Genomic DNA, 14,673 nt, shown 5'->3' on the forward strand with positions numbered 1-14,673 from the left:
TGCAGATTCAGAAATGCCTTTTTCATGCAGGAGATCAGAGACGATTTTTGTAAAAACTTCACAAGGCTTCATGGTCTCTTAAAGATCCACATCATGGCATTAAACTTAGTGCAAAAACAAAATGAGTGATGAAGAGAAAAGAAATCAAAGTTTGCAGTCAAATTACTTTATGAAGTAAATTTTTTTATCTTTACAAGGATAAATCTGCCTCCATCGTAAACAGAAGGAGAGATTAAAAGAAGGTCAAGTTTGCTTTTGGATTTGTAAAACGGGAGCTGTTTGGGGGGGGGGGATTCAGCATTCTGGAAAAAAATGAATGTATTTTTTTTCTCTCTGTCTTTCCTGCTTACCCATGAATATGGTTCGAGTAGCAGTCTCTTTAACTGTTGCAATAATTTAGCCCTGCTTTTAGGATTACTGGAAAAAAACAGGCTAGGAAGCAAAGTCCTTTCAAAGTGTGCACCACAAACACATACCAAAGGGAATACAGAATGAGCCTCARCAAAACAAAAAAAACATATAGAGCAGCATCTAGAAGCCCAACTTCAGCATTGTAAAAAYACATACAAAAATGAGCAAAAATACATAGAAAAGTGAGAAATGGCAAAAACTGAAATTGTTTAAAATCTAGTCAGAAATTCAGATTTTATCTGCATTATTGTAACACTGGGAAGCCTACAGCTTGCACCCATGGCAGCACCTCCTACAACAGGCAACTCACTGCTTCCTCTCATCTACTTGGATACCAAAACAAGACCAAGTTCCTAYGTGGGCCGTTTCACATGCACTAGGATATAGTCCTCTGCTTCACAGAGGCTAGTAGTGTCCWAACAGGTTTAACGGCGTGAATCGGAGCAGAGAGACCAGCACATATTTACTGATCCGCAGTCTTGCAGAGCCACCTTCTTTCTTCTCCCATTAATCTGTGCATGGATGGAGCTTGGGCCATTGCCACTTCCTGGGCGCTTTTGCTGTAGGACAATATTCATAGTCTCTGTCTCGTCTGGATGCATCAACCGAGCCAACACAGACTAACTCAAGTAGCTCCACCTGTCCTGGTGTCATGAATAAAAGTCACGGACCTGAAATACATGCTACGAAATACATTTGCCTTTTAAATGTAATAGGTTTTTACTGCTCAGAAACAACAGCTGCAGAAAGTYGTTTACCACCTCCTTCTAGCAGAGGAATCTCATGTTTCTCCTCCTGGGGTTGTGCCCCATTTGCACCGTGAGGAGTCAAGTGGGATGAATATGAATTTGAGGGAGGCCCCACAATTTATTTGTGTTCTGCCTACACCAAAATCTGCTGCAAAATGAAAATATAGGTGCAGTGTAATTTTGATAACATTCCAAAACGGAGAAATATAAACTCTTTTAATAGTGAAATAAGAGCAAGGTAACATAGAGAACACTAGAAACATMGGATATAATTTATTGAAATCAGGTACTTGAAGCTACAGTAGATTTTGCGCAAGCACAGCAGATTTCAGCGCTGATGGTCAGCAGACACATGGTGATCTGAGCAAGGCAGTTCAYGGACAAAGCCTCAGCTGGAACCGTGCTTCTACAGAAGTTTCGCTTCTCCTTCCACCGCAATGTTTCAGATTTGTTTTCACCTATGCTTGACACACGGTTGCAATCATTTCACTTGCAGATCTGAAGAAATCATGTCAATACAAGAAATACAATGGTTCCTTTATTTATTTTACTTTACAGAATAATTAAATACTTACGGAAACGAGAGTTTAACAGAACCGGTTTGAGTCAACTTGCTTTATTGACTCTGCTAAACCTAAATCTAAATCCCGCTATGGCTTCAGGTAACTGACCCCTTCTGCCCTTGCCGGTGTCACCATGGGCTGAAGAACAGCCACCACACTTCAGCGGCACTTTGAAAGATTCATTCTTCAGACCCAGCTCGTTTATCAGAAGTTCACGTTTTGCTTTACCTTCCAGAACACCCGTCGCAGTTGCTTCCCCATTTAAAAGCGCTGATTACTGCGTTACAGTAATCAAAGTCATATAAATACTAGAGATTGACAGATCACATCTTCACAGAATTGGTAAGAAAATCTGCAAAGCATCAGGATGAAGAGGGCTATAGAAATAAGAGGATATTGGGATAAGACCCTTGTGCCACTATTTCTATCTAATAGGAATTAAGATGATTTATCAATCATAAATATAGAAGACAGCTATAAAATGTAAAGTGAACAGGTATTATTATAATTTTATTTTTTTATTTCCCTAATTTATCTTCCCAGCTCTCTTCCATCACTAATCTATCTTGTTGAGCAAAAATAACATGCAAGTATAGTGCAGCTTGATTACTGAGAATGGCTATTAATGTAGTGTTTCAGTGCGCTCTCTAGACGGTTAAAAGGCTTTTAACAATAAAATATGAAGGTTTCCCTCAAATTTGCAGTCATCTGCCTTTTAAAAGTTTGTTTCAATTGCCAACATTTCAGTGATTTATGGAAGTTAAAGTATCTGATTTTTGTCTCCCCACAATAGATGAGAGCTGTTTTTCTTATTATTTTTTAAACACAATGTCATTATCTTAAGCAGAAAAAAAAAGTTAGGAGCTACATTAGAAGACACAGCTTTTAAAATAATTTTAAGGCATCTGGCCTTATTTAAACCATCAAATCCTTCAGGGATGGTTCTGTTGCTTTGCGCTGGCTCCATGCCCTCCAAATAAAGCCCTGGATTTAATGCATGCCACCACGTTTCACTAGTTACACTGCTGCTCCGTACAGATATATAGTAGAGGTATAAAAAGCCTAACCTTGGACAAGATGATTCACTTAAGCGAAAAAAAAAAAAAAAGAAAGAAAGAAAGAAAAAGAAAAAAAAAAGAAAAAGTCCTGTAATAGTATAAGTTTCAACTAGAGGTTAGACTTGTGACAAATGTCACTATCTATTTATTCTTAAATTATTAGTAGAAGTGTTTATGTACTATGAAACGTTCTGTACGAGCTAGACAGGAAGCTATAAAATATTTTATGAGATCTACACATGGCTGATGGCAGAATGTTAATACAATGCTAAGGTTCATCTAAACTCAAGAAGTGCCTGAAAACACTTTTTTTTTTAGCTTTTTTTCCAGTGCAATCCTTGCTYGACAAAGAGAACCATACTCTGAAAACTAAGGGAGGCCAAACGGCGTGACCTCGGGACCCACTTGCAGCTCCTCCTGCTTTACAGCTGATGGCAAAAACCATCAGGACTTTGAAAAGCCCAAAAAAGCCCAGCAAAGGGCAGGTCGGTCAATATGGGAAACCAGACAGTCCCCAGTTAAAAATCTGCTTTGTGCTCTAAGACCTCTAATAATTTGGAGCTGAATTATTATTCCTGCTTTACAGACGGCTTAGACTCTGAAAGCAGAAGACGAGGTGATATATTCACGCAGCAGGTTAGGTGTTGAGCTAACGAGTAAAACTCCTGCTCCCACAACCGTTACACAACCTCGTTCCTACAGAAATTCGTCCGGTTTCCACTTGTTCAAGTCACTGATAGCATGTTAAATAATCAGCAAATAAATAAATCCATAATAAGAATCAAAAGCGTTGACCACATGGCACTGCGCAAACACAAAGTCGTTAGCGCGCATTAATTCAGTCTCACTTTTATGCGTATTACAAAGGAAAAAGCTTATGGTAGGAGGTGTAGTATCACCTTAAGCATGTATCTCTGCTTCTACAGCATCTAAAGTGGTGTTAAGACAAACTGCACATGCAGCCTAAGTCTTATTTGTCACATTTAGGTTTTAAGCAGAATTAAAGAAGGAAAACTGTGAAGATGAGAAAAACCTATTACTTCTCAATATAAGAATAACTGGGGTATTTCAAGATAGGGAGACACAACCTACCTTGTTTTACTCTAAATTCAGCTCACTGACTTATGTAGAGAAGTGAAAGGTTACTATATGGGTTTACTGGGCAAACCCAGATTTTATAAATAATTGCCTGTCAGACTGTTCAAGATAGACAAACACACAGCAGACCAACAAAAACACGATCTGTCATATTTGTGAGATAAATGTATGTTGAGTCTTCATTCTCTGGGACTGTAAGTAGAACAGTAAAAAATAAGTGCCAGTATTTTTCCTGCTTATGCATATTTTAAAACGTAAAATCTGGGAGAGATACAGCTATGGAAGGAATTTTTATTCCTGTACCCAGTGCCTGAAATGGTTTCTTCTGACTATATGCCTGCAGATCGAAACCAAATACAATAAATGCTGGTGTCCTTTTAAAAAGTCTGGATGTTTACAGCAAGCATATAATTTTCCATGATTAAGGACGCCAACAAAAATAAGAATGATGATAAAAAGAAAGGTTTAATCATACATTTCAACAAGCACAGATGGAACATCAGAAAACTTCCCCCTCCTCTTTAACATACTGCATTGTACACATTACTGTTAGTCCTTTACACATGCATTAATTCCAGAAAACAGAAMTGTAAGCAGGTAAAAGAAAAAAGCAGTTTATGAATGGCAGTAATATTTGAGGTACAGAGCTCACATTTACAATATTTTGGTTACAAGAGAAAGAGACGTTTTTATCATCATTGAAAATATATATATATACATTTCAAAGTTTTCACAAGCAGGTCCAGGAAAGCAGGGCGACCAAACCACTTATAAATGACTTCAGTAGCATACAGGAGAAGCRGGAGCAGAAGTTAAGACCTCCCATACTAAGCACAAAGGAGGAGGATGGCTGCACTATATAAAAGCACWATTTTGCTGATCTGCTCTGGATCCCTCGAGTGCTCTGCCTCAATTTGAGGTTTAAGTCAGATTTTAAGCCTGCACTAAGAGCTGCTAAAGGGGACCCCTGGGCCAGCGGGATACCACAGGGAYACGGGCAGTAAATGCCGGTAGATCCTGATGAAGGGCTGAAGCATAAGCCCTTTTCTCTGGTCAAGCGTCATCGTGGTTAGCTCTATATTTGTACAGTTTTTATGGGAAGAAATGAATGTGTTTGCGAGGAAAGCGAAGGCTGGAGGAGCCGGGAAGGAGAAGAACCATGGAGGGAGGGACTGAGATTTACGGAAGAAATCTGAAAACAAACACCGTGGCCTAAAATGTAAAAAGGCAAAAAATATTAAAAAAAAAAAAAAAAAAAAAAGGAGGAGCCCATTTCTTCTTCAACCGAATTCAACAGCAGAGACAATATCTGTTCCCTGCAGCAAACACTTAAGCATGTAGGTAACTAGGAGCCTTTGAGTAGAGGCACTCGGACAGACAGGGCTATTCAGATACTTCAGGATACACTTGGTGAATGGGGGCCCAGTTCAGTGCCAAATCACCGCACTTCTCTGGACTCGGGAAGAGAGATGGCTTGGGCCCTCGGGGAGCAACGGAATGAAAAGAGRGGTGTAAATATTAAGAATTTGGGGCTGGGCAATTAGCCTATCATTGCGTTTGTAAAAAAGACAGTCTTCACCTGATAAAGCTATCTTCTATCTGAGCCTTTCTCGGGAGGAGGAAGAAAAAAACAAAAACAAAAACCAAAACATTGGCTCTGAACTCGGTATCAGAAAGTCCCTTACTGGATCAGACTGGGTTATGCCGTTTTGACACCACCTAAAAATAACTTGAGAGAAAGCAATGGAAAACAGGGCTGTTTTTCTCTCTTTTTTTCTCTTTTTAATCACAGGGAAAGACTATACAGCCCGTTCCATCTTTGGCTCCTTTCTGCCCCATCCTGCTGTACAAAACACCCCTATTAAAACGGGCTTCCATGCACTCAAATAAAAACGACCCCGCACTGGAGCAGCAGGCTGAGAGCAGCAAGCCCACTGCAACCCTCGAAACTGTGCAATCTGCATTCTTGTCCACCTACACGCTATCCCAAACATCCTGCCATTAATTAGCTAAATGTTCCAGCTAGTAAACAAGAATAACGATTGAGGGGGCTGGAAAAAAAAAAAAAAAAAAAAAAAAAAGAGACAGAGGCAGCCAGCAGATAGTCACAACAAACCAGCCCACTCGCCGGTGCGCGGAGCCGTCAGAGCTCGTGGGGTTTTTGTTTTGTTTTGTTTTGTTTTGTTTCTCCTTCCACGGAGGGGAAAAGAAATTCACCTTAATATAACACTGTCTTTCCTGTTGCTGCGGCCACATCCATATTAGCAGGCAAGAAAAGTCATCCCGTTTCGGCGGTAGGCGCTCTGTCAAAGAGAGAGAAAATCTGCAATGAATTATCACATCAACTCAAACAAGGGAAGAAGGCAGCGAGAAAGGCAAGGCTTGCTTCCTGTTTTGCCGACTATTCTGGCTGCAATCTAATAGCGGGCTTAATCTGAACATTTCTGGTGGGGAAGCTGTAAGCGACCGCTTTGTCTATTAAAAAATCAGTGTGGTTAACAAGTGGTTAGGGACTCTATTTCAGGAGAGCAGGAGATATGCAAAAATGCAACGTCCTATTCTGCTAATTGCCTGCAAAATAGATGAGGCCAAAAATATGTTATTATGCTGAATCTGTTTGTCCTTTATAAGCACGTGTTCTCTATTCACTACGCTCCAGAATCACTTTTAACCTAAATATCTCAATAGTCTATAAATTACGGAATCACTACAGTTTTTCCAAACCTAATTTATAGTCTGGGCCAAAAGCTAAGTAAACAGACACTGGTATAATCCCCTGCCTCCTACCCCAACTAAATTAATCTTAAAGAAGCTCTGGTCAGTGCAAAATAATTTGATATGCCACATATTGTAACCTAGGCTCAAATGTTTTCCATGATAAAGAWATAGAAGAGTTAAAAAGTATTTGAAGAATTTTACAAGATACTGTTACATTGTCTCTCTAAAATAACTTTCATGCATTTTTAACATCTCCTTCTGAATCAATATAGGAAGCTATGCCTTTTTTTACCCAGGAACACTGGAAATCCTATATTTTAAGAGGATATTCTCAGTTAAAAAATACATTGCTAAGAATATTTTTAGATATTAATAACAACTTCAAAAATTCCATTTTGGAGCAGTTTAAATACTTTTCCTCCTTCTGGTTCACCTTCAGCAGTCATTCAGTTTTGGAAATAAAAATATATTTATATTTTATTTTTCTGCCTCTTATGTTTGAACCCTTCAGAAGTGGCACATATAACTACCACGTTTAGTTACCCTGTACCAATTTCCAAATTAATTTCAGCGAGATCAATTTCTCCTCCTTTAAACTAGAATCAGAAAAGTATCATTAAAACAGAGCAAAGGATAACCTCAACCAACTCTGCATAGAAATAGTATTTATACTGAATAGCACAGAAATAGCTTCAAAAACAGCAAACATATTCAGAGCGACATTTACAGACTCTGAATATGCAAAAGGAAATAGGTACAAGATGTTTATTATAGCATCCTTTACATTAACACCATACTTCAGTGTCTAGATCTAGCAGCATATGGTATGAAAGTCAAAGAACAGAGTATCAGCTCTGGGATATAAAGCCAGTCACCAGACATGACAGTATCACCACAAACAAACAAACAAACAAAAAAAAAATCCTGAGACGCTAAACCCAAGTATGAAACACACCAAAACAGACTAGTCAATAATTTTGAACGGATCCAATATATTCCCACAACCACAAGCAGCAAGTCCAAGGGAGTCTGGAGCTGCAGCTTGCCCAAACCATTACAGCAGGCATTTGGAAGCCTATGCGAAAGAAATGGTTTTAGCTCTTTGACCCTGATTAGTTTTACAGAGTTTTATAACCAGAGCCACAGCCTTTAACACATAAATAAAATAGTCGGGGCAATCGTGCAGGTTGCATGGAGCTAAAGGAACCCGAGTCTGAAGTTGGATTCACATTAACGATGAAAGGTTGAACCTTGCAAAAGGAGCTGTGGTTGCACACCAAGGCTGGCCTTGGCTGARCTCACCTGGGAAATAGTGAAGTTTAAAATTTTCCAACACGGGCATTACTATACAGTTAGCTATACCCCTGAAAAGGTCATGGTAGAAGCAAGTTTCAGAGCAGGGAGGTTAACACCTTCAGAGGGGTGAACACACCCACCGGGCTATAGTTAGCAATACATTATAGCTAGCGTGGCTATAGTTAGGACTGAAAACTATTTCCTACTTAACTCCATTTCACATACTTTTAATTTTCTGAAACATTTTGCCCTTGGGCTGAAATTTCCTTTGCTTTAATCTCTGCCCGAAGTTCGGTTTCTTTGGAAAGGACCAAGAGAATTCCTTAAGCCATTTTGAAGTTCAGCAATAATGAAAACAACACACTTCTTCCTCAGCCAAAGAGGGTGATTCTGATATATTTTACTATGGAATTTAGTGATAAATTGAAGTATTTTACCTAGAAACAGACTTTACCATCAAACTTGGCTTAAAGGTAGCTGTTTTGAAAATCAGTATTTCACAGGAGTTTGATTCATCCTGTTCCACAACAAGGTAATAGTTCTTCCTATTTCTGATACATTACTATATAATGAAGCTTTAACCTCCAAAATACCCCAATGCGTAGCAAAAATACTTTACAGTTCTCCCATAGTTCTGAGCTATGACATTTATTTTAAAGATATATACAACTGAATTCATGATACCAAAAGCCATATCTTTACAAGCCAAGAGCAGCGAAAAGAAAACACAAGATTTYTTTATAAAACTTGTATGTGCAGGGGTACTTGCAAGAGAGAGCACGTGCATGTATGTGACATGCATTTACTGTGGTTTGATAAAATGTAAAGGGTTTGAATGAGATTTTTAGGTGCTTTTTCCCACGTTGGCAGTACTCAAGTTTAAATAAATGACTGGCTCCGAACTGCAGATAGAGGATGATGCAGATGCTTGATGTGGGATGAAAACGGCAGGCCCTGGCCATATCCGTTTTGCTCTTACGTAATGTCTTGACAGAGTGCAGTATCAGGAGACATCATAGGCCCATGGTCCCTGCTGGAGCCCCATGTGGCAAAGTGTCTACTGGATCCAAATTTTCTGTGTTCCTTCTCAAACTTTACTGTCTACCAACCTGTGATTATCCCTGTTATGGGCCCAACTAGTGACCATTGTGGAATTTATAAWAACTAGAAAATTTTTATACATGAGAAATTCCCAGCTTGGTACAAATTACACAGTTCACCTTCCCAAAACAAATCCCATTCCATGCTACGRAAAGCTATGAATATAAACTGATTTGGTCAAGCTAGCTTTTGTAGAATCCCTTCCTGAATCTTGTTCTCAATGCCAACATAGTACATCCTCTCCTCTGACCTTGCTAAAGGTGAGATGATAGATTGCTTCTATTCCTAACCAGATAGAATCATAGAATCAGTAAGGTTGGAAGGGATCTCTGGAGATCATCGAGTCCAATCTCACCACTTGGCACGGTCACGCAGAACATGTTAGACAGGGTTGCATCCAGGTGGGCCTTGAAGATCTCCACAGAAGGAGACTCCACAACCTCTCTGGGCAACCTGTGCCAGTGCCAGTTCCGTCACTCTCCCAGGGAAGAAATTCCCCCTCACGGTCAGGCGGAACTTCCTGTGCTTCAATTTCTGCCCATTGCCTCTTGTCTTGTCACACGGGACAACTGAAAAGAGTTTGTCCCCGGTCCCCTGACACCCTCCCTTCAGGTACTTGTACACATTGATCAGATCCCCCCTCAGTCTGCTCTTCCCCAGCCTAAACAGGCCCAGCTCTTGCAACCGTTCCCCATAGGGCAGGTGCTCCAGCCCTCTGAGCATCTTTGTAGCCCCACGCTGGACTCTCTGCAGTAGCTCCATGTGTCTCTTGTAGTGCAGAGCCCAGAACCGGACGCAGTACTTGAGATGAGGCCTCGCCAGGGCTGAGGAGACGGGCAGGATCACCTCCCTCCACCTGCTGGCAACACTCTTCCCAATGCACCCCAGGAGACCATTGGCCTTCTTGGCCACAAGGGCACATTGCTGGCTCATGATCAATCTGTCATCCACCAGCACTCCCAGGTCCTTCTCTGCACAGCTGCTCTCCAGAAGGTCAGACCACAGCTTGTACTGGTGCCTACGGTTATTTTTCCCTAGGTGCAGGGCTCTGCACTTGCCCTTGTTGAACCTCAGGAGGTTCCTCTCCACCCAACCCTGGCCTGTCCAGGTCTCTCTGAATGGCAGCACAGCCCTCAGGTGGGTCAGCCACTCCTCCCAGCTTGGTATCATCAGCAAACTTGCTGAGGAGGCACTCTGTCCCCTCAYCCAGGTCATTGATGAAGAAGCTGAACAGGATGGGACCCAGCCCTGAGCCCTGGGGGACGCCACTAGCCACAGGCCTCCAACTAGACTCCACGCCACTGATGATGACCCTCTGAGTTCTGCCTTTCAGCCAGTTCTCAATCCACCTCACTGTCCTCTCATCTAACCCACACTTCCTGAGCTTACCTAGGAAGATGTTATAGGAGACAGTGTCTAAAGCCTTGCTGAAGTCAAGGTACACAATGTCCACTGCTCTCCCCTCCTCTACCCAGCCAGTCATTCCATCATAGAAGGCTATCAGATTGGTTAGGCAGGCTGCACCAGACTGAAAGAAGCTTCATGACCCTTCATCTTGCCTTCTTTCCCCAGTCTGCTTTGGCCATGTCCTCCTATCTGGGGGAAAAGTGTGGATAATTTTGCTGTTGCTCCCATATAGTCATCATGTGGAAGGATTTTTTTTCATCTCTTTAAGACAATTTGCTGAACCTTCTCTTGGTTTTGCCATTTGCAAGTAACACAGCAACCCCAAACTCAAATCATTTAAGCCTTGTCCCTGCATTATTCCATGCACCCTCCCTCTGCCCATTGCACTAGGAACCCAAATGTGGAAAAGTTGTACCTTTAAATTATCAAAGCACATYGGATTCTGATCTAAAAATCTCCTTCTTTGGGAATGTGAACATTATTTAGTAAATGAGGGTCATTTCCCCCCCCCCCCCCCAACAATCTGAAAGGAGGTATAGTGAAAAAGAAATGAAGAGTAATGTTCACTTCTGCCAGTCATCTAAAAGCAGGAGCATGCTTTTCCCTTGGTTTGGATGACAACAGGAAAAACTAACAGCCTAAAGAGGCAATCTTCTTAWGAGCTCTGGAATAAAAGGCCTTGGTCAAGTAATTCCTCAAATTTCACAGAAAAGTCATCCATTCTCTACTCCCTCTTTTGTCACATCTCTCTCCTGCAGTGGTAGCATGATGTAGCACAACCAAGAAGACCAAGAAGAACTGCTCCGTGAAGACAGCAACAAAACCCCATCCTTGCTCTGGGACATAGGAAATGAAATTCAGTTTACTGAAGAGTTAATGGGAYGAATTTATTGGGCAGAACATCACACTTTTCTTAACATATATATGTACTGAARCTGTGACTTTCAGAAACAAGCCCAAGCCAAACTGAAAGACTGGAGTATTCCTTAGTCTGGGAACAAATCAGATTTGAAAACAAAGACTTCTGAACAGGTACTTTAGCTAGAAATGGTTTCCAGTTAACAATTTACAGTACTGCACAGCTTACCTCACAGCTGTAACATGATGAGAAAGAATAATTTTGGCAAGAGAAAGAAACAGCTGTGATTTTGAGTGGGCTGATGTGAGTTAATTTCTAATTTGGGATAAAATTTGGAAGGTCTAGGGWAAAACATCTCCAATGGACATCCTAGACACTAAAATTTATTAGGCCAAATCCTCAGCTGGGTTAATTCTGAAGTTCTGCTTACTTTAAAGGTGAGATACAATTTCATACCACTGGAGAATATGGTCTGTTGTATCATTTAAAGACGGTAAATCTTGAATTATAGGTCCCATATAAGCAAGCTACAGAACAGCATTTTTAAAAGTCTCAATCTGCCTTTCCTGTTACCCTTGTGTATGTGTGTGGGCAAGTGGTTTAACTACAATGCATAAAGTGGAATGGCAGACAGAGACATCAAAATCAAAGAGCAAATCCTGCTGAACTTCATTAGCAAACATAAATACAAATAGGCACATCTTGTTTGTGACACACCACGGTCCTTTCCTCCTTTGGTAATTTTGCTCTATTCTCTGATATTTGCATAAATGTAAATTGAACCATATGACATGACTGGGCTTACAACAGGGGAATCATACGCAAAACTTGTTTTCATTAAWATAATTCTCTTCATGCAGCCTTACAATGTTACTGTGAAAATCAGGGAGGATTAGATCTCAGAGAGTGAAAGCCTTTATTTCAGAACAGTGGAGGGAGCCCTGCCCTTTAAATAAGAGACATTCTTGGATCAGACACTGGCTGGCAGGATGGAAAAAAGGATGTAGCATTAACTTTCATTCCATTCTAAATAACCTGGAACACATAAAACACGAAGATTCTCTAATTTTAAATCTGCTCCTTTTCTCCCTGTTTGTTCTTTCCATTTTATTTGTGGAATGTTAACTTTGAAATTTCATTAGCCGCCATAATATCAAACGAGTCATTCTGGACCGATTCATAGCTCTTTGTACATGAAAACATCTACACAAAGAACCCTGGGATTAAAAGGTTGCTCTTCTAATTTTCCCAGCCTGCATAGGCAAACCACATGCAAAGAAGTGTCAGCTTATTTAGAGATTAAAATAATAATGAGTTTAGGAGGCAAAGGATAAGCAACATTGTTTGAAAAAGAAAATCCATATGTTATTTAAAATTAGCTGCTTCTGTTTAGGTCTAAATAAACTTATGTGGATATAACCTCTCCTTATTAAAAGTACATACATATTACAAAAGAAATATAATGCATAATTCTTCCTCTCCAATTTAAGACAATAGCACTGAAGGCTCCAATTCTACAAACTAATCTTTAATCAGTAGCCAAAGCACAGATGTCTGATATTATTCACAGAATGAGGGAATGTTTTATGTATATAATGTCTAGTATATGGTTAATGATGAATAACAAATCCCATATTTATATGTGTAAACACACAGGCTTAGTAGATTACAGACTTGAGCTACACACCAAATGACGGCCTCTGCTGCATGCACAAATTCTCACAAATTTCATTTACGATGGGGCCAGACTGATGCACTGACAGCTATAGCATCCACTTATCCACAGAGCAATGATCACTCTGGAAGCACAAACAACATTTGTGTTTAAGCTAGTCCCCGAGGAATCAGTTAGGGGTAAGAAACACAAGCACAAATTGTATTACTTGTGTTCGTCCCCTGAGTCTTGAGTTAGCCAGTAAGACTCAACCATGGCACGACGGGCATGCCTGTCCTCTAGGAAGGGTGCCGAGATCACCAGCMCCTTCCCATAGGCAACTGCAAACATCAAGCCTTGATAAAAGCACGGCCCCCATAAACCACCCTTCAACAGTTTGTAACAAAATGCTTTCCAGTGAAGTCAGTTCTGGGCTTCTGCTTATTTTTCATCTGCCAGCAGCATAAACTTTTTCAATAATCACATAAAACTGGTTTTCTGTATCCAGGAAMAGGACATATCCAGGATATATCATCCAAGTCTGTTAAAGAATATAGTCTAGATCTGAAAGCCCCAACTTTTTTAACGTTGCTTTCTAYTGCTGGGGATAATGCAATTCCCAAAGCTGATGGGAACGCAGGAGCTCTGAGAAAGATGGCCCAAATGTTTTTCACAGTTACCTCTGTGCAACACCACTCACATTTSCACAGGGAAAGGAGAAGAAAATTTAAGGCCTTTCTTACTGTCCTTCAGCTCATTTTGCCTAATTTGCGATGCTGCAGTCAACTAATGAGTGCTTTTCTCAGGGCTGGGCTGATGTTATGAGAAAGAAAAACAAGGCAAAAGGATCATGGCTCCTGTTGCAAGAAGAACCAGGGTGTGGGAGTGGGGTACCAACGTCTGCCAAAAGAAAAAAGAACAAAATTGGTAGGGAGAGAAGGATCATTTTAAGTGTCTCAGAGGGTATTGTGAATAGCAGAGAAAGAAGGAAAAAAATGGAACTATAAAACAATACTTGGCAGCTGGTTTTGCAAAATAAACATATTTTTGCAAAGTTCTTCCCATCAGTGCCACCAACTCTACTAGACTTATTTGTTCAAGAACAAGGAATTCTTTTTAATTGTTAAAGAAAAGAAGACGCTGCTTAGCACACTGAAGGAAATTCCTCTTCTGAGTCTAACTTCACTGGGACCCAAATGTTGTTCTCAGTTTACGGTCAGCGAGAGGAATTCCTTCCCCAGGGCTGCCAAAACTGTAGCTGAGTTCTTTTGCCACATCTCTTCATACCAAGGAACAAGCCGGAATCCGGCAAATTGTTATCGCAGTAGGTCTGATGGCTCAAACTGTGACGTGCCACTTGCAAAGCGCCCAGGCATGCTCCCCAAAGTGCTGGAGGGTGATGTGCACCACCRGCACGATGGACACCACCCTCCGCAAGGGAGCTGTGACAGCTCCTTGGTAGTCCAGGTCTGCTCACGAGCATCACAGTTAGTTTCTTAAAATTTCACCTTCTTAAGCCAAACTGGTGGAAATGCTCTCAGTTCCTCAAAGACTAATGTCTCCTCTTCAGATGTGTCTCAACTTGTGGGCAACTTTATTACGTCTGAGAACCAAGTTAAAGCTAGAAGCCTTGAGACATATGAAGAGAAAGCTTTACTGTATGGTTAGATTCTGCAGACTACGGTTTATGACTCAAGGCACTGCACAGATACTTAGTCACACAACTCCCATGTGAAAATTTACCACTAATAATAAAAAC

At 40.7% G+C, this 14,673-nt stretch overlaps 1 protein-coding gene across 7 annotated transcripts in view; it reads right to left on the reverse strand.

The window, feature by feature from the left end:
- Window positions 1-1,063: 1,063 nt before the first annotated feature.
- The window catches only part of SUPT3H (SPT3 homolog, SAGA and STAGA complex component), a 295,229-nt gene continuing 281,619 nt past the window's right edge, over window positions 1,064-14,673 (reverse strand). For 3 of the 7 annotated variants that reach the window (XM_085320404.1, XM_085320403.1, XM_085320408.1), the window contains exon 12: window positions 4,326-6,202. In XM_085320404.1, coding sequence (XP_085176530.1) covers window positions 6,158-6,202 — 45 coding nt within the window. In that variant the 3' untranslated portion in view covers window positions 4,326-6,157. Of the gene's footprint in view, window positions 1,083-1,428; window positions 1,659-4,325; window positions 6,203-14,673 lie in introns of those variants that run through there. The other 4 variants (XM_085320407.1, XR_014897737.1, XM_085320406.1 and 1 more) reach the window with 4 other exon arrangements.

This window comes from Rhea americana, unplaced genomic scaffold (assembly GCF_003343005.1).
Source record: "Rhea americana isolate MKP2758 unplaced genomic scaffold, rheAme1 scaffold_63, whole genome shotgun sequence".
In the NCBI taxonomy this organism is placed as follows: domain Eukaryota; kingdom Metazoa; phylum Chordata; class Aves; order Rheiformes; family Rheidae; genus Rhea; species Rhea americana.